Source organism: Raphanus sativus, chromosome 4 (genome assembly GCF_000801105.2).
Source record: "Raphanus sativus cultivar WK10039 chromosome 4, ASM80110v3, whole genome shotgun sequence".
NCBI lineage: Eukaryota > Viridiplantae > Streptophyta > Magnoliopsida > Brassicales > Brassicaceae > Raphanus > Raphanus sativus.
Genome location: NC_079514.1, coordinates 12,341,284 through 12,364,262, shown reverse-complemented (window position 1 = coordinate 12,364,262; position 22,979 = coordinate 12,341,284). Strand labels below are relative to the sequence as shown.

Sequence of the window (22,979 nt, the reverse complement as noted above, 5' to 3'; positions counted from 1 at the left end):
TATTAACGTCTTGTGAATAGAAAAGAATTTGCATTCTTGTATATTATTGTTATATACAAAATGGTCAAACTCTTATCCAAATGTGACTAAGTTCCTATCATAGATCTCGAAATAGTATTATTACAGTTGGCTTTATAAGGAAACAAAAGAATCTGAACCGACCAATTTAAAGTTCTAAACTAAGCAATAAAGTTTTCAAACTGAAATTTACATTTTGACAACGATGTATTGGTTAAAATATGATCAACTTGTATGGTGTGATTCCATGAACCGTCGTGGAGTTGACCACAGAGACCTCTGCAAACTGCGACATGGTCAAGTCAAGAACTCACCAAACTCCATTATCTCTTTTATTTATTTTCTTGACCGACCAACAACAACAAACACACTTCTCAAACTTTCACTTCACTAACAACACTTCTAAAACTAAACAACAACAAAACTTTTACTGCATTAAACATCATATTCATGAAATGATGAATATAAGGATTACAAAGGTCAAAATAAATTCAATACAAACATATATGCCTATACTAGTAGACAGTTACTCACTCACCTTCTGTAAGAATTGCTCAAGGATTTAGGAGAACCAGCAAAGAGATCCAACAAGAGCTTCTCAAGATCATCAGTGCTGTACTTAATATACCTCTCACTCACACCGTTCTTGTGTCTACTGTAAAAGGTCCAGTACGCTTGAATCACCCACATCGACGCCTTAGTCCTAACGTCTTCTCTCAGCCTCTCGTCCGATATCAACCACCCTGTCTGCGCCTTGTACACTTCCTCAAACGCAGAGTTGAACCCTTGAAACCGCTCCCTAGGACGCAAGCTTCTTGAACCCGAACCAGAGCCAGAGCCTGAAGTACCTGAACCGTCTTCTTTGAGGAAGGACAGGACATGGAGCCAGGTGGCGCGTTCGTACTCCGTCGCTTGCTGCTGAAACTTCCACGTGTGTTTTCTGTTCCATCTATCGCCAAAGATATGTCTCAGCTCGGAGTTGAGCACTTTCCTGGTCATGTAGTGTAGGTTGTTGAGGAGAAAGATGTGTCTCAGAGAGACGTCTCTGCACAGCTTCGATTTCACCTGAAGGTTGGCTTCAAGAACAGCTCGTACATCTCGAGAATCCTGAGCAGCTTCTCAGGCTGCCGCGGACCGAGAGACACAGCTTCTCCGAAGCTGAGCAACCGCATCACCGGAGCCTTCACCGTATCGACAAAACACGTTGGAGAAGAAGACTCTCCGAAGATCTGAGTAAGCAGAGACTTCTCGCTGATGAGATACATCTGCACGATGTTTCTCGTAACAAGAACCCATTTCTTGATGTTTGTGTTCAACGTAGCCCAGTCCATCCTCAGAACGTCCTCAATACTCAGCTTCTCGACCTCGTGGTCGTGGAGAAACTCGTCGAGAGCCTCTTTCCTAACCGTTGTACACACCTGGATACACTCGCGGTCATACCCTGAAGCAATCATAGCGTCTGCGATGTTCTTGAGATCTGATATAACATCAGGTCTAATCAAATCAACCACTATATTATCCCCTGAGTTTCTCCTGCTATTGCTAAGAATCAAATCCTCAGTGGAAGCAGAAACCATTGAACCTACTTCACTAGACGGAAAGGAGGAAACGTGTTCAAGAAGTTCGAAAGGTAACCTGTTCTCAACAAGAAGATGCTTAAACTAATCCTCAAGCCTTGCCATTGCCGTTTGAAGCACGTCATGAGCTTTTCTCAGAGACACCACTTCCTCGTTTCCCTCTAAACGATCAATCAAAACTCTCAACTCATTCACAGCGTTTAAAAACTCGTCGCCTGCGGCATCTGAACCCAAGTCCCAGATCATGGTTTCGTCGACTTCCCGAGTCGTGATCTTCTCGCAGACGAGGTTAAGCCTCTGCTCAGTCTCATATCTTCCTTCGGAGATTATCACCATTACGCGAGACAGCTCTGACAAGAGACTCCCTAATGCCTTGTTAGCGTTAATTTGTGGTGAGGCTCTTGCCGGATCTAAGCTCCTTCACGAGATACTCTGCGGCAACAATCAGCTTCTCTTCTCCATCTACCTCGAACTCTCCCATTTCCACTAAAGAAAGTCACAAACAAGCAGCTCTAAAACCCTAATTCTCAGAAACAACCCAGAAAACGGAAACTTAAGATTTACATGGAAAGTTTGAGACTTTGATCGTTTTTGACCATGAAAGGCTCATAAAGGAAGTAACTTTTTCAAAAGAAAACAGGGAGAAGGAAGAAAGGAACGGAGGATTAGGTGATAACGGAAACAATGTTCAAAAAAAAAACAGAGATTTTCTTGGGGAGCAAATTTTCCCGGAAAAAAATATCTCTGTCTGTCTGGCAAGGATTTCTTTCTTGTGGACTGATTAGTTTTGGTCCTCGACGACCTTCCTTCCACAACACAGGAAGAAGAAGAAGACGATTCAACGGAAGAAATGTTGACCGCTCTATTTTGTTTTTGTTTACTTCTATTTTTTTTTTCTTTTTAATTGACAGAGTGTTGGATTGTTAAATTTTAAATTTACCTGCTAAGCTTAACACACACTCGGCTTGTTTAGAATTATTAATCTAAACGAATATAGAGTAGAGGCAATCTTAAGATGAGGGGTGTTTTACTTTTATGCGGTTTATTAGAAAGTAATCATTTTTAGTATATTGTTGACAAAAGAAAAATCATTTTTAGTATATTTGACAGACTGAGTGGAAGTGCAACTCTAGTGGTGCAAGCATTTATACAAATTTAATGAAAATATGCAACTTTTTTGAAATTGAAAATATGCAACTTGCGGACGCGTCTACGTGTGTGTATATTAAGAAGATAGCCACATGAATTCTAGCAAATAACTATTTCATTGCTGAAATAGTCCTCATCATATTTTGTTAATTTTTATATACTAGTATATTTTTATGCTACACAGAAATAATTAACTCAATAAAATTATTACATTGTACTATTTATTATAATCTTGTTAAGATCAATTTTAAATCAAATCAGCAAAATTAAAATTTAACCTAACATCATCATATCAAAAATCTAGAAAATAAATTTCGAACCATATAAATAAACTAAAAACTTGAAGATGATTAATATTATATGGTTTTAATAAATAAAAAAAAGAAAGAAAATAGCATAGAAAGTTGATGAAATGTAAAGAAATTATTGTGTTCTTTATTTACGTGTATGTTGTGTGATAAGATTTGATTGGTATAATGTTTTAATTTATACAGAGTATATTATACTATTATGTATCCAGCATGTGATAATTAGGTTGGCTTGGTATATGTTGAATAATTTGAGGAGAAAAAATGTCTATTGAAACTTCAGTTCAGTTTATTACCCACGCATGTAAAATTTAAAGTATTTTAGAATGAAGTAGAAAATGTTAATTTTGTTGAAATTTTGGTTGAAAGAAAGAAAGTCCCTTTGAAGTTTAAATTACAAAACCAAAAGGGAAATAATAATCCGAGTCCGATGGGATATCATCACAAAGACAATTGGTATCTTAATAAGCTCTGATGGGCCATTGTAGGCCCAAGATAAACTTGACTGAATATTCTCAACTAAATTGGGACATTTTCAATAGCAGTAACTCTCAACACTCAAAGAATGGATACAAACATTCAAATAAATCAAATCTTTCTCTATGTTGTTACATTGGACCAAAAACACCTTTGTAATAGACTCCTATTTTAGAGAAAGATATAAAAATGGATTGAAGATGATCTAATGAAACTCTTAGTTCTAATGTTCGGTTGGGGCACATGTCTGATCCCAATTGACCGTTGGTTCAATCCCTTTTTCTTAGGGTTGACTTATCCATTGAACCTATCGGTACGTTAACATGTCCGAACACAAATCTGGATTCGACGACCATTAGAACTTCTACCAAGCAAGAACGAAGTTAGATGATATCTTTTACGTTAAAAACAAACTTGAAATGTTTATACACCTCGAGATATGAGAACTTGTAATCCGAATGGATACACAACAATTTAGTAAACAGAAACTGGACCATAATAATGGTCACAAGAAGGGAGATGGATTTACAACGATGTGCTTCAAGGGATGCGCCACGTCACTACCACCGGCGTGCTTAATGAATTCTGCAGGCGAGAGGAAGCTTCCGTGGCACACGCACACGATCCTAACCTCCTGGCCTTTCCTGTACCGATACAGAAACCCATCGATCTTTTTCCCGTTCGGTCCATCTCCTGTCGTTGACACGCACGGCATGTCTTCTATGATGTTTCTGGCGGCCGGGGCATCACTTGGTGGGCTTGTGTCTATCGTCTTGTTTGTTATTGCTTCAAGCACAAACAAAATATCTCAAAAAGAACACTCTAAATGTAAAGACCAACCCACAAAACATAATAGGTCGCAAAGCCTAGAAGATATACTAGTTTGGCTCATCATATGATACACTTCCTCAATAATGTATGTTTTTTGTCAATAATGTGGTAATGCCTAAGTTGCATTTTAGGTGCTAAACAATTGATCCAACCTAAAAAAGAAACCTACTCATCAAAAGAATGATGAAGCTTCAAGATTTGGTTACCCTAATCAAAGAACTAAACCAAACCTAACCAAAATTCAACCCTAGAGACCATATAATTGAATAGTGTGGTACCTTGAACAAGAGGAGGAGCGTTGTCGAGTTCGGACGACAAACCAGAGGAACCACTCCCAGAAGAACCTATAGATCCTTCTTCAACAATCTTCTCTTCTTCTCCTCCAGATTTATGTTTCTCCCTAAGCACTCTCACGTTTCTCTGTTTCTCAGACCTCTTTCTCTTGGCCTCGAGCCTCCTCAAGCTCTGCAACTCTTTCCTCTTCCTCCACTCCTCCGTCTCAACCGGCAGCGAGCAAGTCCTACTCAGCTCCGATCTATGATCGTTGACCACGAAATCAGGAATCGAAGAAGACCGCGTGAGCAGCCTGGTCTTCGCTAGTGGGTCAACACCGAACCTGCCGTTGAGAGAAAGCCCTAAGTCTAGCTCAACCTCTACCTCTCCGTCTTCAACCGACGGGTTCTTGTTTTTCTTGGACATGAAACTCTGCAGCAGATCTCTAGAGATTGGTCGGGGAATATTCCGGTAGATCTCTCCGTCTTCCTTTTTCTCAGATTCCGACATAATGGAAATTACAAGGAAAAATTATGAAAAAATTCAACAGATTCTCTTGATAACTCAAATCCCAAGAAAAGAGCACATATCAATTTTTTTGAAGATTCTGTTTCTTCAAATATCAAAATAAAAAAATACTACAACCTCTCTTTTTATTTAAAAAATTCCCACAAATCTCGACATTATTACCGAAAATTTCTCCGACAAATCTCGAACGAACACTTATGAGTTATGTAAAGTAAACAAATCCAAAAGAAATAAGAGCCTGAGAGAATTGAGCGAGAGAGATAAGATGATACGAAGGGAGAATTAAAAAGAGAAAGGTGAGAAAATCAGTCAGAAAAAGCTGTCTGAATATTGCGTAATACCGAAAGTACCCTTTATTAGGTGCATTGTAGCCACGTGGAGTAATGTAAGACTCTGCTCCCCAGTACTTTTAGAGCACCCACGTGGTTTTCCTCAAAATCAAGCATCGAGAAACAAAAACAAGACTCGTTGCAGAAACCGTACACGTGTCATGTTTTTAGTGGGAGGTACGTTGCAAGATGGGATGTTGCTGCGTCAGGTCGTCACGTGTCGGGTTTTTAATTCTAGTCACATTCTCTTTAGCTTCGCCACGTGTCCTACTAGACCCTAACTCTTCTCTCTTGGAGATAAGTTGACACGTTGGAATGGGTTGTTCCAATCTGTCGTTTTTTCGTCTTTTTTTAAAAAAAACTTAGGTAATATTTGGCTCTATATAAAAATTCATACATAAGTAATAGACACGGACCAAAATGACTTATTAGTATGAAATGAACTTCCTGATATTTGACTACTAATTGCTTTCCATCTATGCAAATCACCTTCCAAACTTATAAAGAAGAAAGTCATTTTGACCAAGAAGATCAATTAACTTTGAATTTTATGTTGTGTACCTATATTGAATTATTTTGAGTGAATGAATAAAACACTAATCAATTAAGATTCACGTTTTTGCGCAGAAAAAAAAAGTTATATACATTATAAATGTTAAATATTTTTATATGAAATTTAAATTATTAAATTTTCGAGAAAAATGGCAGGCCACCATTGTTAGGAGAGTATCCCTCCACAGCTCCTTTCATCAATTTCCAAAAAAATTTCATCATTTTCTGTTACAAAATGCCAACAATCAATACTAATCACAAAATCTAAATCTGTATTTGCGGAGTAGCAAAGAAACCAATTATGCCATATATGAGAAAATGTTCACATAGATAAGAAACTTCTTCACAGAAAAAGATACTATGATTGAACCTTTGTTTTCAACTTTTTTGAATACTTTAAAAAAGTATATCTATAGGTTACACTTCTCTTAGGGTTAGTTTCTAAGGCCATCTGCATTAAAGATCTTTGTGGGGGGATCAAAGCATTCCCAAGAAAAAAAAATATTAAAAAAAGAGAAAAACATGAACCTGCCCCTTAACGCCTCTTCCCACTGAACCGATCCATCACTTCACGCGGGTCCCACGACATATAGCGGCCCGCGACTGGTTCGATTATATTTTTTTTTTTAGAGAAAAAAAAATCAAACAGGAAAAAAAATAATAATAAGCAATCAATCTCGATGTCATTCATCTAGGCATCCGACACGTTTACACTCACTACAATCACACACCTGTCTTTCTCTCACTGCATCACAACAGCTAAGCAAACCAATCAAAACCAAGTTATAAAGTCTAGAGGGAAAAAGAACTGGAAAGCAATTTATTGATGAAATAGGTACTCAACTATCATTTCTAAATATAATTTTAAGTTCACATCATAACGGTAAAATGGAGATTAATAGTCGAATTACCGTTTAATTTAATCCAAGAGATAAGAGTAAGATAATTGACTTCATTTATTTTTTGGTCCACCGGACTTGTAGAGTCTTTTTTGTGGTTGAATTTTGTAATGGACTTCCATTTGATATTATCTTAAATGGATCAGTGTGGGCTAATTTTACTTCATGTTTCTTATAAGTTTGAACTTTTGAAGTATAACTATGTACCAAAGGTGCGACTGGTTCCCCGCAAACGCAGTTTTTGTAGTTATTAGCGGTTGTTAGTATTTTGAAACAATCATAAAAAATACTATAAATCGCATCAAATTGTTTCAAACCTTTTAGTTCCTGCTATTTTTGCAGCTGTGGATGGTTACGGGAGAATAATTTTTTCTTAAAAAAATAAAATAAAAATAAACTTAAGATATTTAATAAAAATTTTAAACTGAAATAATAGAAATTGTAAAATATATACATATTATATTTTAATTCATATTTTAAAAGTTAAAAAAATATTTTCTATCATTTTAAATTTTTTAATAATATGATTTTATAAATATAATGTTTATATTTGTTATAATATTGTGATTTTTAGTATTTTTATAATTATATAAAATGTAAATATTATTAGTTTATTATTTAACAGTTGTTTCATTTAATAGTTAAACGATCATAAGAGTTCTGCAAACGCATCAATTTCTAATTGTTGTACCAGTACAAATCTCTAGATAACGCTTATTCATTTGTGTGTAGGAAAAAGATTCATACAATACATTTATTAGAGCTGCATTTATTCAAATTCATTTTTTTTCTTCTCATTTTAATAATAACTAATTCTTTTTGCCTGATTCAGATTGAAGATATAGTCAAGTATACTCATTTCAAAGTTTAGCTCTTTAACCAAAAAAAATATTCAAAGCTTTTTCATTGACAGAGGTAACAGTAAGTATACATGAATCTAATGTATACAAATTGGGTATTTAAAGTCTGTTTGTTATGATTGAACTATCACAGATAAAAAATTCTTAAACTGTGCTGAATTTAAACACTAGAAGTGCTCCATTGAAACACAAACAATAACACTAAAACTAACACTTCTTAAAAACTGAAAGTGCTGCATCTGAAACTCTGTTTTTTTTTGGAATTATACAGCTCTATATTGGCTCCCATCAAAATAGATCTAGACTATCTACGTGTTAGCAGTCTACATTTTTGGCTCACGTGTCAGTCATATGTCTCTCTCAATACCAAAATTTTAATTTTTCAGTGATCAAAACTCGAATCCTAATGGTTTCACCGTATTGGGATTCGCCATCAAATTAATCACCACCACTGGACCATGAACGCCGGTTTGCATTTAAACATTAACACGTAAACTATAGAGAAAACACCAACACAAAAATTGCTTCTAACTGCTTTCTTTTAATGCAGAACTTCTAATTTTAGGTGTTCATTTTATTCATTGTTTAGGTTTGATAAAAAAACAGAATATAAAAGAAGTTTATAGCTGAAACTGCCCGGGAGATAATACTAGTGGTTGTAAAAAAAGAAACATTCAGATTAAATTTCCAGTTATATGATTATACATACATAAACGATCATTTATTACTTTGCTTCGAAACCAAGAAAGATCTAAACAAGTGAACGAGAAAGTCTCACGATCATTACATAAATCAAAAGCTATTCATTTTTTTTTCTTAGTTTTCAAATCCATTATTGAACAGAGAAACGAGAACATCCATCTCATCTTTCTTCAAACACAAGCCAATCTCCAAGCCACCAGTCTGATCCCTCATCTCCGTCATACAAAATATCTGACACTGGTCATAAGACACAATCTCACTGTTAACCGGTCTTCCCCACCCGAATTCCGACCCGTAAATCGAAAACCGGTTTGACCCGGAAGCTGCCCAAATGTCCGTACCTCTCTCTATGTTCTTCGTTTTGTCCTCGTACAAGTCAAAGAACACCTCAATCCCTCGTGTTCCCAAACTCTTTACAGAGTCGCTGGTGATCTCTACAGCGTTGATGAAACCATCTTCTCCAAGAAAGTGCTTTGCCTTGTGTCCCAAGCAACAGATAGGAAACACGCAGCTCCCTGAGTACGTGCCCCTAACCGATGGGCCTAACCGGTTTCTAAAATCAGGAGCGTATTCATAAGCCACCGGTCTGTCCACATCACCTCCACGCGCCTTCACCAAACAGGTCCAGACATAAGCGTTCACGACGACGTATGTTGAAAGGTGAAGCTCGAGGTGAGAACGTTTCGACTCGTTCTTGGCTCGTTTCTTGAGTTTCTCGACGTTCTCTAGAATCACATCAAGTTTGACACGGTAAACGTCTGAACTGACCTCCTTGGTACGAGGTAGCTTCAGGGTTCTTGCGTTGTCCTTGTCCGGTGAAAGATACGGAACCAGTTCCAACATCTTCTCTTCCAAACCGGGGGGAACATTGATGACGGTACGGTCTAGTACTGGAGTTAGGTCCTCTGGTAATGTTGTAGTGCCATGTTTGCAGATGTGAGCCCATGATTTGATAAACATTAGTGCGGTTATAGCGTCCACAAAGACATGATGGGATACTATACCAATGCTAAACCCTTGGTTCGGAAACAAGGTGACTTGCAAGGCAAGTAACGTCGGTGAGTTACCTCTGATAAATTCTCCTTTTTCCCCCACACCTTTGACATCCAGGGTCTACCTTCAACCCTCTAACTAGAAACTCCTCTGACATAGCTAGAGCATTGGAGAGAGCCTTCCACATAAATGTTATATTCTAATGAAGTTCTTACTCTAATGATACTTTTTTTTTTAAATTCAAAATGAAACAATAAACAATATTGTTTCAAATTTGAAGATATATTGTTGATATATTCATTTTTTATGATGAACTTTTAGTTGTAAATTAGTCTTAACTTTTATTTATTCTCATTTTTGATAAAATAAATTATATAAGTTAATAATACCTAATTAATTTTAAATTTTCTATTATTATTTTCATTTAATTAGATATTGATATCCGCGAACATGAAAATATTCACTTTAAAAAGCTTCTAACATAATTTTGAAGAATGAAAAATAAATAAAGTATGTTTTTATTTTATTTTGGAACACTTTGGTTGATCACTTGTACAAAAATATATATTTGTTGTTTTTAGTAAAATTTAATGTTCTTTTCATTTTTTTTTTATGTTTGTGTACTAATCTCATTATATGATAATGTTTAATTTTATATTAAATAATAGTTTTTTAGATTATTTTTAAAACAAAATAGTTGGGTAAAAATAGTAAACTTGAAAAATTATAAAGTAATATTATAATATTAATAATTTATGATAAATTGAAGATAAAATATATTTGAGTGGAAATGAAATATATTTGGAATATTCTTTTGAAGAGAACAAATGAAGCAAACTATTTGAAAAAATATTGCTTTACTTTTTTTTTTTCATTTTGATCTTCAAAATGAAGCCAACTATTATTGTGGATGCTCTAACGTGTTGTTAATTATATAAAGATTTTATGTTCAAAAGTCAAGGTCGATATGATATCTAAATTTTAACCAAGCAAGATATTGAAACCACTATGAAAATTATTATGGTCGAAATAGAGAGATAATCAAACCCACATGTCCTCAAAGACCAATCTCCACACCAAATATAGAAGTGATTTAATTTTGCAAACCATTTTGAAACAGAGAAACAAACCTATCCATTTCACATTTCTTCAAACACAGACCAAACTCCACGCCACCTGGTCCATCCCTCCTCTCAGACATTGAAAACGCCTCGTTCCGGTCAATGGACACAATCTCACTATTAACCGGTTTTCCCCACCCAAAATCCGACGTGTATATCCCAAACCGATTCGACCCGGAAATGGACCCAGTCTGTGTACCCGGCTTCACACTCTTCGTCCCATCTATGTACAACTCACAAAGTGCTTCAATATTCTGTAATGCAATACCTTTAACCGAATCACTTATAATCTCGACGCTGTTCACAAACCCACCTCCTCCCAAAAACACCTTTGCTTTGTATCCGAAGCAACCCATCGGGAACACGCAGTTCCCGAAATAAGTTTCAGGAACCGGTTTATCCAACCGGTTCCTGAAATCAGCTGCGTACATGAAACGTACAGGTCTATCAACCTCACCACCACGCGCCTTCACCAAGCATGTCCATAGATAGGCGGTGGCGACAACAAACGTTGACAAATGAAGGTCAAGATGAGAGCGAGTTGACTCTCTCTTGGCTCGCTCTCTAAGCTTCTCGATGTTCTCCGGAGTCAACTCCAGCGTGATCCTCACTAAGTCGGGGCTGATCTTCTCCATAGGAGGCAGCTTCAGCGATCTCAAGTCGTGTTTCTCCTCTGAGAAATACGGCAAGAACTCCAAGATTTTGGCATCGAGACTAGCGGGAACGTTGATGACCGTACGATCTAGAAACGGAGTTAAGTTCTCTGGTAAAGCCATGGTTTCGTGTTTACATATGTGAGCCCATGATTTGATGAAGTTAACCACTGTTTTACCGTCCATAACTGAATGATGAGCTGCTACGCCTATGCAAAGCCCTTGGTTCGGGAACAACGTAACTTGCAGAGCAAGAACAGAGGGCGAGTCACAAGCAACAGGAGACTCGGGGACCAAAGAACGTATCTCCGTCTCGGGACGTAGCCCTTTCCCGGATGTAATGGAAAAGTCAGCGTCGCTCTCCGCAACGATCAAGGTGACAGAGTCGTTCTGGAGGACGAGGATGTGTGGCTTGGGATCTTGTGGGTCCCACCTGAGGCGACCTGCGAGCGGGAGGTAGTGGCTGAGGACGGCGGAGAGAGAGAGCTCGAGCTTGGGGAGGATTATAGAGTGGAAGGACTCGGGAGATGAGTTGTGTTTATCGAGTTTGTAGAAGAGGACTCTCTCGGTGGGATGGAACTTTATCCACCTTAGGTCGAAGAAGGTGAGTGGGAGAACCAGCGAGGCATGAGACGTGTTTGTTGCGGGGTTGACCTGAGAGATCTTGGTTACCTTTAGCTCCATTGATGAAGAAAAAGAAAACTCTCTTTTCTCTGCGGATGGACCTTTCACATATAACATAGGTCCTATTATAATATAACGCGAGACTAGTGTTTCCCGAAATAATTCATTTACAATTCATTAACATATTAATAAATTTTTGTTTGTCCATTCTCATTTGGAAATATTAATAAATTTTAATATGAATCTAAATATGTTTTTTAGCTAAAAACTATAAGTATTTCGTAAACTCCTCTATTTAACTGGAGTGAAAAAATTTCACCAAATCTTCCTAGTAAAAAACTCAATTTGTTAATTAGTAAATGAGATGTTAGCATCTTAGAAGTCATGAGAAAGACAATTTCTAAATATCTGTGACATATAGGCTTGATGACTTGTTGCATTTAGTAACGGTTTTGACAATAAATGGTTAGTGTGGTGCAGAGGAATAATGGTGAGGGTGGTGTGTGGTTTACATCAGTTTTAAATAACTTTAGCAACCAGAGAACGTTTTTCAATCTCTCTTAAGACCGGAGGTAATAGTTGAGTTAAGTTTATATGAATCATGTTCACGGCTGTTAAATGTGAACACGGATAGCATGCGTCATGAAAGTTATTGGTTTCCTTGCATAGTGTAACATGGAAGATACCATAGATTTTAGGCGCCGATACCAATAGACCAAATGTTAGTCTTTCGGACTTGAATCACCATCCATTACTAAACGTTATTAGAAACCATATATATGGAGAGTGCAAAAGAGTGAGAACTTATTAATAACTAATAAAAGTAGAGCCATGTTCATTTTGTTAAGAGAGAAAAAACAAACCAAGATCAAGGTGGAAAATGAGAAATAATCCAAACTATTTAGACAATGAAAATAAAGAAAGCTAGCTATGAAACTTAGTGGTGAGACTTTTTTTAGAGTCATTTAATCCAGATGTTGAAATTTACTCATGTGTGTCTTCTTGGCCGAGTACCTTTCCTTTTAAACATGCATTCCATGTCTAACATTTGTCGGACCTGTTTGGCCCTTAGTAATCACATGTTTGTGACAACCACAAACTTATGTTCTACATCCAAGGCAGCTATACTTCTCATCAAGGATTATTGCGAGCCTGTCAAATACACTGACTCAAACGTTTAATACCCTACAGTTATGAATACTTCTACTATATTTTATGTCCAGACATGAAAATTACAGTTATATTAAACTGGGAAAGTTCAAAAAATGTAAGATATCTGAGATCTACTTTTTAATTTTTGTGGTAGCCATATTGCGGTGAGTGCTTTGGTTCTCTTTGTTGAAAATAGTTTTAATACCCAAAACTTCTCTATGATATCTGCAAACCAAAAGAAGTAAGCATGCTACTATCCTGGAGTTTGTTAAGTATTATATCGACTGGCTGTACAACATTTTTTTTTAAAACGAACCTGGAAAATCGTGTCTGTGTAGGCTAATGACATGAGGTGGTCGTAATTTCGGGCCCAGAACTCTCCATCAAGATCGGATGTGCTGTCTCTTATAGGTCAACAAACAGGGTTTGCTATGTGAATCAGATGGCAACATGGGCATTATCATATGTGAAGTTAGAGTTGTTCATGGTTTCATCATAAATACTCATGTCATGAGCTTTCTTTCAAGAGATGTTTGAAGGTGTTAAACCTGTGAAAGTTGATTGACACATGTATGAGCACAATCTGAGAGAGGGTATGATGCATAAGAAAACTATTACTTTAAAAGCAAGAATCATTAACTGGTAAACTGAAATAAGAAACCGGTGTACCTTCTCATCAATCAATGACATATCAACCCCAACAACTCACCCCTTTCTTAACATTTCAGGCTTGCCAAAATTTTTGTAGCCTAGTCTGAACAACATCTCTACACCGGCTTATCTTTAACTTCGAGCAATGAAACTGGGACTTCGACATGATCTGAAATGGGAAAAGTAAGGGGATTCTCGTCCGAGCATTCACACCGTCTTTACATATCCAATGAAGCTGAGGAAGTACAAAACCATACACTCTCTCCTTTTTTTCTCTTCCTATCTCTCTCTAACATCTTTCTATAAAACTAATTTCACTCTTTTTGTGGTTATATCACAAATAAACCCCTGATCTTTATTTTATAATTAACTTTTAGTTATTTAATTATAACTCATTAAAATATTAATTATTTTTTTATTTAAGAAACTCTTTTGGGGTTTCATTGATAATGTTGTTCTGAAGACTTTATTAAAGTTGTAAACTGTAAATCACTAAATGGCAAGTGTTACAAAAAAGGCCATTAAATCATAAGATCAACATTTTTGGGTTTATTTGTGATATAACCAAAAAGAGTTAAATGAGTTATAATTAGATAACTAAAAGTTAATTATAAAATAAAGATCAGCCAGTCTATAATTTTCAAGTGTTAAATGATAGGGGTGGGCGTTCGGATACCCGTTCGGGTTCGGGTCGAGTATTTCGGATTTTCGGGTATTTTGGTATAGGAGTATAAAACCGTTCGGGTATTTCTATACTTCGGGTCGGGTTCGGGTATTTTTAGTTCGGGTTCGGTTATTCCGGGTCGGGTTTTCGGATATTTAGATTTTGCGAAAAATTTAACTTCTTCATTTCTCAAGTTTTTTTCAATTTAAAAATATAATTTTTACTTAACTGATATTTTATTTTTAATACATTGAATGATTTGAAGATAAAATCTTAAAAATAAAAGATACTAATTTGATTATTGTTTTAAAATTTTAACTGTAGTTTTTGTTAATGCATGAAACAAAAATTTAGACATGCATTTTAAGTATTTTAAGTGATTAAAAAATCACTTTTATTGCAATTATATGTATATTATCTAACTTTGAACCATGTGTATAATTAATATAAATATTTTGAATAAAATTATAGAAGTAAACTATAAATATATGGTTAATGGTACATAAGTTCGGTTATCTTCGGATATCCATTCGGGTTCGGGTTTTATCCATTCGGGTTCGGATATCCGATCTCTCATAATTCAATATCCGTTCGGGTATTTTGCTACTTCGGTTTGGATTTCGATTCGGGTTTTTGGGTCGGGTTCGGGTGCCACTTCGGGTATTGGATAAAGTGTCCACCCCTATTAAATAAGATTCTAGTGGGTTTCTAAAAAAATCTCCTACTGAGAAGTCTACACTATCTTTTTTAATACTAAAAATTTGGAACTCTCTCAAACCCGAAAGTACAACATGTAATATTACACATTGGTTATGAGAACATCAACAATGAGAATTTGTGACACATTGGTTATGAGAAAATATCAACAATGGTGTGCTCGTACATGCTTTCTTAACAAAAATAAATATAATCAGTTATAGATTAAGAGAGAATCAAGAAGTGTTCTCTGCCAAAAACATGCACTAACACATGTTCTAGATGTATCATCATTCTTGTGGTTTATTTTTCAAAAAGAAAATTAAAAAAATAATAATCACTTAAATATTACCCTCTCTATTTCAATATATATAATGTTTTATAAAGACTATTTTATTTCAATTTACATGAAGTTTTGAGATTTTAGAATTGATTTTAACTTTATTAAAAACTATTCAACTAATTAAGTTTTACAGTCTTTTTATAATTGATTAACTAATTTTAAAATTAAATATTTAAAATGTTTTTTTAGAACCTTTGAACACCACCATGTGAGTTGAATACCACCATGTGAACCTTTGAGATGTCAGTTATTTCATAACACGTGACATATGGGTAATTTGGTCGTATATGTACATAGATCAAAAGATTCTAGAGTCACTGGTGTTTTACTATTTTCTCAATGGAACTTCTAAATATTTGCGATCCGACCAGCGTCACCAATGACGCTACTTATAGATGAGATTCCCCGAGTCATCCTCCTCCCAGAAAGAAGTTGTTTTGGTCGTTAAAGTAGAATAGATCTCAGACTGTTCTGCAGTTCTGTTATATATAGTTACTAGTATTGGTTTATTATTGAAACATCCTACATACTCGTCGTCACCAATGACTACACACATCATCGAGGTTGCCCGAGTCACCCCTGCCACCGCCTCAGACTCGGTCCCCCACTCGCTCAAGATTCCCTTGACGTTCTTCGATCTGCCGTGGCTACTGTTCAGCCCAGTGAAGCGAGTCTTCTTCTACAGACACACCGAGTCGACGCATGAGCATTTCAACTCCTTCATCCTCCCTAAACTCAAGCTCTCCTTGTCCCTCGTCCTCCGCAACTATCTCCCTCTCGCCGGCCGCATAACATGGGCCCAAAACGAGCCCAAGCCCAGCATCGTCGTCTCTCAAAACGACGCCGTTTCAGTAACAATAGCCGAGACGGGAGCTGATTTTTCTCTCCTATCCGGTTATGGACAACGTCCGGTTTCCGAGTTATACAACTTACTCCCCGAGTTACCGGTCTCCGATGACTCAGCCACAGTTCTCTCCCTTCAAATCACGTTGTTCCCGAACCAGGGATTCTCCATCGGGGTCGTAACACACCATGCCGTTTTAGACGGAAAAACGTCAAGCACTTTCATCAAAGCTTGGGCTCACATCTGCAAACAACTCGAGAGCAACGGAATCTCATCTTCTCTACCGGAGAATCTAACTCCCTCTTACGATCGGTCGCTGATCAACGGCGTGATCGGAGTCGACGAAAAGATGATCGAGATGCTGAGATCCCTCAAAGGTGACGCAACCAACACCACCAGAAGCCTAACTCCGTTCCCGCCAAAAAAACTCGGAGACGACGTCGTACTCGCGACGGCGGTGCTCTCCGAGGAAGACATCGAGAAACTCAAGGAGCGAGTCCAGAGCGAGTCGTCGCCGACGCCGAGCCATCTCCTCCACCTGTCGACTTTCGTCGTCGCCTACGCGTACGCGTGGACCTGCCTCGTGAAGGCGCGGGGAGGAAGCGAGGAGAGATCGGTGAGCCTCCTCGCCGTCGGAGATTTCAGGCATCGGGTGGATCCGCCGCTTCCGGCGACGTATTTCGGGAACTGCGTGTTTCCGGCGGGTAGTTACGACCACGAGGCGGCGGAGATGTCGAGGTTCGTTGCGGCGGTTGAGATCCTAAGCGGTTTGGTGAAGGGACTTAGTTCGCGGAAGATCGAAACGGCCGCGGAGGCGTACGCGGAAGCGTTCAGTTTCGAGAAAGGGAGCACGCAGTTCGGGACTGTAGCCGGGTCGGCCCGGTTAAAAGTTTACGAGTCAGATTTCGGGTGGGGAAGACCCGCTAAGGTTGATATTGTTTCTATTGACCAGGCGGAAGCGATCGGGATGGCAGAGAGGCGTGACCAATCAGGTGGCGTGGAGATTGGAATGTGTTTGAAAAAGACTGAAATGGACATCGTCCTTTCCATTTTCAACAACGGTTTACAAAATTAATCCCAAGATATTAAGTTTTTTTCGTTAAAGAAAAGTATCTGAATAAAAACAGTAATGTTTATTCCTTATGGAAGAAACTGAATATTTGTACGCGGTATTCAAAATTTTAATTTACCTTTTTGTTACAATTTAGGATTCATCATCATCACCTAGACTTATGTGTACATTCAGATATCAAAACTGTCCAAGCATAAAACAAACGTGTTTAAGAAGAATTTTGGTTCCTTGTAGTTGTACATCACTTTTGTTATAATCAGACAAATTGTTGATCTCACATGCTATCAGGATTCAGGACAAATATATTACAATTTACAAGGACAAAGCAGATTTTAATGGCCTTGCATGTCAACATCTCATCAAGTTGCTTAATCCTCTCTAATCCTTCACTAATCAGATACCGGATCTTTTGCTTGTCATTGCACTCACTGTTCTTTTCTTTTAGTTCCCCTATAGCTTGAAGACAGATTAACAACCAAGCTTACTGTATCATCTAAGAATTTTCATCAAACTACTACTACAAAACAGCTTATCACAAAACGAGTGGGATTCTCAAGCATAAATATTGTTCCAGAGACGCTAACCCCTCTAGTATCAGGAGGAACTCTAGTATCTTCAATACTTGTTTGTAAAGTTTAAACACTGGATGAATAAAGTTCTGCAAATTAAGGCATGAACCATAACTGACGATCCCTAAGAGAAACAAAAAAGGAAAAATAAAACACCTAGGGGTCGGTATTTGTCGTTCCTTATGTGACAAGACCATATCCTCATGACGAAATTCTAAAGCACTGGCTCCACTATCAACCATTTTGACTTTCTTAATCGTGTCAACGATTAATGCATTCATTGTTCCAAATAGTTCTGTGTAAGCACTTTATTTTCAAACTATAGATGCATTCATTATAAAAAAGCTTTTTTCGGATGAATAAATTTAAAATTCATTCAAAAAAAAAAGACTTTCTTAATCGTGGATTCTATCACCGTATGCATATCAAATTTATAAGCCACAATATGGTTTGCTATCTTAAGGCAATTTGTCTCAGACCATGCTTTTAACCACATTTTGTTTATTCTAGAAGTTTGACTAATAATAGTTTTGATAAATCAAATATTGGAATTTCAAACTTTACCTTAATACAATTGACCATATGGAGGTGGAAGAGTTTGAAACTCCCCAGCATCATTATTGGGTTCAACTTCATTGTTATATTCATCCTAGGACAATCCACATATGTTAGATGTATTCACTTATGATTAACAACTCGTGTTCTTCCTGGTAAAATACATACTGGTAATTGAGTAAAGCTAGTACGTACTTGCTGGATCTAATGAAAGAGCAAAGTTAAAGGGATCTGTGACAGGATATCAAACAAAGAGAGCATGTGCCGATTCTACCCATCGCATGTCTCTCTACTTACACTTGTCTGCGATGCTGTGCACGAGGTGAAGCATCTACAACTAGTAGTACAGTGACCAATTGATATTCTTTACATAGATTTAGATCTTTACCTAAACTAACAAATCAAAAGTAGATAATCAAATGTGTTAGAAAATGATCATGTTTGCTTATATATGGTCTGTTCAACACAGTTTGGCTATACGTCTGATCATTTTGAGTATAGTACTCCTCATTGGGACAACTGAAAATGGTCGTGGTAGATGACCGAAAAGTTAATGTAACATCACAACTGTCTAATGGGCCTCCTACGTCTTTTCTCGGTCCGTGCGATGGATGATGCGTTAATTTTTTTAAGAATCAGAAATTTTATCTAGTGATTCTGTAATTACCACATGATCTTTTTCGGGTTTTGGTCTTATTCACATAGTATCATAAATCACTCTCGATGGATCATCCATCATTTCATTACTTTAATCCAAATACGTTTAACTCTAAAGTTTTAAATAGATATACAACTGAAAATATAAGTGCATCAAAATGTTGATGATATAGATAGCCAGATTAATTCTATTAAATATTTCATTATATACCAAAAATTAGGATGTTACAATTTATCTCCACTTATAGAATGTAACGTTCTTGTTTCGCACCACGACGGTTCTGAAGATGCCTCTCGGGTCAAAAAAGAGATGACTAACCATTTCTGATACCACTTGTAACTCCTCAATCGTCCACAACTAATGACCCTTTTCCACTCACTAGGCTCGTGAGTTCCACTCTGTGCGACAGGCAGCATATTAATTTTTTGGAGGTTCATTTGTCTTGTTTTACTAACTTTACAATCACCACATGATCTTTCATATATTTTGATCTCAATTGCACGATATCACAAATCACTTTTCGATATATCATCTATCTTTGGTAACTTAACTCTAAATTTTTTCTGTATGTATAACCGAAATGTTAAGTGAAAGATTTAGATATCCAATTATTTAAATATTTCTTTTTTTTAAAAGAAAAAATTTTAAGAAATTTTTTTTTCATATATCACAAATATATCGAGATGTCAATTACACTGAAGTTATTTCTCCAGCGAAAGGAGAGACAAAAGTGGCAATGGTCAATATTTTTACTAAATTTTGATAACACTTCTACTTATCATATATATGATTGCGTACATATTGCACCACGAGCGAATTCACATGCAATGTTATGATGATAGCTTAGCATCTACATATCTTTTGGCATGTATTTTACTGGGGATCTGATTCTCATAACTTCAAAATACTTTAATATGTTATGTAGTGGTGGTCCAAACAAAATTTTGATATTGTGATGATCACATTTTGAGTAAAAGTGTGATTTATTAGTCCTTTTCTATATCTTAATGAAAGCTCAATGTGAAGGAGTGCTTTGTTTTGTAAGTGGATAGCCACGAGAAAGTTACACTGCAGTATAATATTTTTCTTTTATTAGTTTTACAGAAAATAGCCACTCTATTAACAAAGTGATGTGTCCATAGTAAGATAACAACTCTATTAACAGAAAGGTAATTTGCGTCTTTCAATTGGTGCAGCTTAACCCAAAGGTGTTAATCAATTACAAATTTCCCAATAATGAAAATAATAAATTTGAACGTATACTAAGGGGGTGTATTGAATCTGAAATTTGAAGTGATTTGATTTTTAATGAGTTTTTAGATGATTGCAGGAGAATTAGAGAATTTAGTGTGATTTTTGTTAAAACTCTAGAATCTCATCTAAAATAGTGGGATTTGTATTTTTATTTTTATAACTAAAAAACTCCTTTCAAATACTCTAGAAACATTTAAAACAATCTAAAATCTCTAACTTAAATTTTGTAGTGGATTTCAGAGTGTTTTATAAAATGTCAAGTTCAATAACACTGGATTTTAAAGTATTTTTTAAAATCCACGTTTGAATAACAGTGGATTTGTGATTTTAATACAAATCACTTCAAATCCTTAGTTGAATACACCCCCTAATTTTTTTTTAAATGAAAAACTATGAAAGTGAATTTATAAAGATTTAGAAACTTTCCCCTTTAGCACTGGTCCCTCTCTGGCCTCACGGTTACCGTTTACAGTAGAGACGTTGAGAAGCCATTAGAAAGTTGCCAGCTTCTCCATTCCACTTTCTCTCCACCACTTTCTCCTGAACCTCACGTCACATTCTCTCTCTCAAACTCCATAAAGCCCATACCTTTCTTACTCCCTCCCTCTCTCTCTCACAAGCTCTGAGCCTTTTTCATTCTCTTCATGGGAAACCTATGTTCTCTGTTCGCTCCACCGAAGCCCGTGAAGAAGAGACGACCCATCAAGAAACGACAACCATCCTTATCCGGGTCGGGTTCTGGTCCTAACACCAACCGCTTGAACCGGTTCAGGTCGTCCTCCTCTAGGAGAGACAACAAGTTCGATGATGCCGTGACTCAGGAGCAAGCTCTTGCCGCTGCTGCCATTTTGTCCAGACAGGATAAAAACGGCAGATCACTGCCGTTCGAACGGTCAGCCTCGCAACGTCATCCCGTTTCTGGCTCGAAGAAGAGTCAGTTGCCTCGGAGCTCCAGCTCTAGGTCAAGATCCTCCACGGATCCTCTCTTACAGCCTCATCATTTCCGTAACCAGGTTCTTTGACTTTGAAATTGTGTATTAGCTCAAATGCTATTTTTGAACAGTGACATTCTTAGGAACAGAACTCAAATGTGTAGCATTATTTTACATTTAATGATGAAACCTTATTCTGCAAAAATCTTCAATATTTTGCAAGTCAGGGTGTAAAGCTAGATGAGTTGGAAACAAACCATTTTGTGCTCATCCATGGAGGAGGTTTCGGTGCATGGTGTTGGTACAAAACCATTGCGCTCCTGGAAGAAGATGGTTTCAAAGTCACTGCCATAGACTTAGCTGGTTGCGGTATCAACTCTTTTGATATAAATGGCATTGCAAGTTTGTCACAATACGTGAAGCCACTTACTGATCTTATTGAAAAGCTTCCCATAGGAGAAAAGGTTCCGTCTCTGTTCTACTCCGTTTCCTTTGATTCTGGTCTAGGAAAAATACTAGAAAATGTTATTATTATGTAAAATATTTTCAGGTGATCTTGGTCGGTCATGATTTTGGTGGAGCATGTATGTCTTATGCTATGGAACTGTTTCCTTCCAAGATTTCAAAAGCTGTTTTCCTCGCTGCAGCTATGTTGACTAATGGACAAAGTACACTCGATATGTTCTCTTTGCAGGTTTGCTATCTCGCTGATCTTTCCTTGTGTTTCAAGCTTGTTTCGTGTTATATAGATTAATGACAACTATGACACATTTATCAGGCAGGTCAGAACGATTTAATAAGAAAAGCTCAGATTTTCATCTACAAAAGTGGTAGTGAACACCCTCCAACGGCCATTGACTTAGATAAATCTCTCATCAGAGACCTTTTGTTCAATCAAAGCCCTTCAAAGGATATTGCATTGGCTTCTGTATCAATGAGGTCAATCCCATTTGCGCCGGTCCTTGAGAAACTCTCTCTCTCAGATGGTAACTACGGATCGGTGAGACGGTACTACATAGAGACGCTAGAAGACAATGCCATACCAGTGACTCTCCAAGAAAACATGATCAATAGTAGTCCACCTGAAAAAGTTTACAGGTTAAAAGGCGCTGACCATGCTCCTTTCTTCTCCAAGCCACAAGCTTTGCATAAACTTCTGCTTGAGATCGCCAGGATTAGACCTACTTAAACCCTCTTTTTCTTACAGGTGTCTTCATCACTATATTCACTAACTGGTGTTTTAAAGGGGCTCATTAATCTCTCTTCCTTTGTATTTTTTTGTTCTTGTTTTTTTTTTGTGTTTTTTTTTTCCTTGTTTTTTGAGGTTATCTATGTGTTTTTCTTCTTCTTGTTTTGTTTTTACGAGAAATAAAAATGCTTATAGAAAATGTGTTTGCGAATTGTGATGACCCATTTTGGATGATATCAACAAAGGTCATGTTCGTTTTTCTGGTTCTGATATCAACAAAGGTCATATAACATCGATCTAAATGCAATATTTAGATATTGCATCTAAATATTATTTGTTTCGGTTAGTATTTGTATTCAGATAGAATATTTAGAAGTAAAGTTATTAGTTTTTTATTTTCTAATAGCATTTAAATACTAGTAATTAAAAAACCAAAAGACATGGTTTTCTATTTTAATAATGAACTGATTATAATAATCAAATAAATATATCTAAAAATTAACTTT

At 36.7% G+C, this 22,979-nt stretch overlaps 5 protein-coding genes and 1 pseudogene across 5 annotated transcripts; 2 read left to right on the top strand and 4 right to left on the bottom strand.

The window, feature by feature from the left end:
• Window positions 1-999: 999 nt before the first annotated feature.
• On the bottom strand, window positions 1,000-2,487 carry LOC108829297 (exocyst complex component EXO70E2-like; annotated as a pseudogene).
• A 1,425-nt stretch (window positions 2,488-3,912) lies between these two features.
• Window positions 3,913-5,442, bottom strand: LOC108849009 (ninja-family protein AFP3). Its single transcript, XM_018622499.2, has 2 exons — window positions 4,639-5,442; window positions 3,913-4,315 (listed from the first exon to the last, which is right to left on the bottom strand). The coding sequence occupies exons 1-2, from the start codon at window positions 5,141-5,143 to the stop codon at window positions 4,035-4,037; spliced, it is 786 nt and encodes a 261-aa protein (XP_018478001.2). The 5' UTR covers window positions 5,144-5,442; the 3' UTR covers window positions 3,913-4,034.
• A 3,175-nt stretch (window positions 5,443-8,617) lies between these two features.
• Window positions 8,618-9,683, bottom strand: LOC108850301 (BAHD acyltransferase At3g29680-like). Its single transcript, XM_057007967.1, has 2 exons — window positions 9,628-9,683; window positions 8,618-9,572 (listed from the first exon to the last, which is right to left on the bottom strand). Exons 1-2 carry the CDS (start codon window positions 9,681-9,683, stop codon window positions 8,618-8,620), a joined length of 1,011 nt encoding a protein of 336 aa, XP_056863947.1.
• A 745-nt stretch (window positions 9,684-10,428) lies between these two features.
• Window positions 10,429-12,043, bottom strand: LOC108852712 (BAHD acyltransferase At3g29680-like). The gene has a single exon (XM_018626207.2). The coding sequence runs from the start codon at window positions 12,009-12,011 to the stop codon at window positions 10,590-10,592; it is 1,422 nt and encodes a 473-aa protein (XP_018481709.2). The 5' UTR covers window positions 12,012-12,043; the 3' UTR covers window positions 10,429-10,589.
• Window positions 12,044-15,586: 3,543 nt separating this feature from the next.
• Window positions 15,587-17,431, top strand: LOC108853754 (phenolic glucoside malonyltransferase 2). Its single transcript, XM_018627188.2, has one exon. The coding sequence runs from the start codon at window positions 15,943-15,945 to the stop codon at window positions 17,317-17,319; it is 1,377 nt and encodes a 458-aa protein (XP_018482690.1). The 5' UTR covers window positions 15,587-15,942; the 3' UTR covers window positions 17,320-17,431.
• A 3,403-nt stretch (window positions 17,432-20,834) lies between these two features.
• LOC108852035 (putative methylesterase 11, chloroplastic) lies at window positions 20,835-22,732 on the top strand. Its single transcript, XM_057010081.1, has 4 exons — window positions 20,835-21,365; window positions 21,512-21,748; window positions 21,835-21,978; window positions 22,063-22,732. The coding sequence occupies exons 1-4, from the start codon at window positions 20,997-20,999 to the stop codon at window positions 22,471-22,473; spliced, it is 1,161 nt and encodes a 386-aa protein (XP_056866061.1). The 5' UTR covers window positions 20,835-20,996; the 3' UTR covers window positions 22,474-22,732.
• The last annotated feature ends 247 nt before the right edge of the window (window positions 22,733-22,979 follow it).

What these genes read in the sequence shown, in the direction of transcription:
- LOC108849009 (XM_018622499.2), bottom strand. Translation starts at nt 5,143, where the DNA reads ATGTCGGAATCTGAGAAAAAGGAAGACGGAGAGATCTACCGGAATATT. An exon ending in CGCTCCTCCTCTTGTTCAAG is followed by an intron (nt 4,316 to 4,638) that starts GTACCACACTAT and finishes TTGTGCTTGAAG; the next exon opens with CAATAACAAACAAGACGATA.
- LOC108850301 (XM_057007967.1), bottom strand. Translation starts at nt 9,683, where the DNA reads ATGTGGAAGGCTCTCTCCAATGCTCTAGCTATGTCAGAGGAGTTTCTA. An exon ending in GAGGAGTTTCTAGTTAGAGG is followed by an intron (nt 9,573 to 9,627) that starts GTTGAAGGTAGA and finishes AGAATTTATCAG; the next exon opens with AGGTAACTCACCGACGTTAC.
- LOC108852712 (XM_018626207.2), bottom strand. Translation starts at nt 12,011, where the DNA reads ATGTTATATGTGAAAGGTCCATCCGCAGAGAAAAGAGAGTTTTCTTTT.
- LOC108853754 (XM_018627188.2), top strand. Translation starts at nt 15,943, where the DNA reads ATGACTACACACATCATCGAGGTTGCCCGAGTCACCCCTGCCACCGCC.
- LOC108852035 (XM_057010081.1), top strand. Translation starts at nt 20,997, where the DNA reads ATGGGAAACCTATGTTCTCTGTTCGCTCCACCGAAGCCCGTGAAGAAG. An exon ending in CTCATCATTTCCGTAACCAG is followed by an intron (nt 21,366 to 21,511) that starts GTTCTTTGACTT and finishes TTTGCAAGTCAG; the next exon opens with GGTGTAAAGCTAGATGAGTT. An exon ending in TCGATATGTTCTCTTTGCAG is followed by an intron (nt 21,979 to 22,062) that starts GTTTGCTATCTC and finishes CACATTTATCAG; the next exon opens with GCAGGTCAGAACGATTTAAT.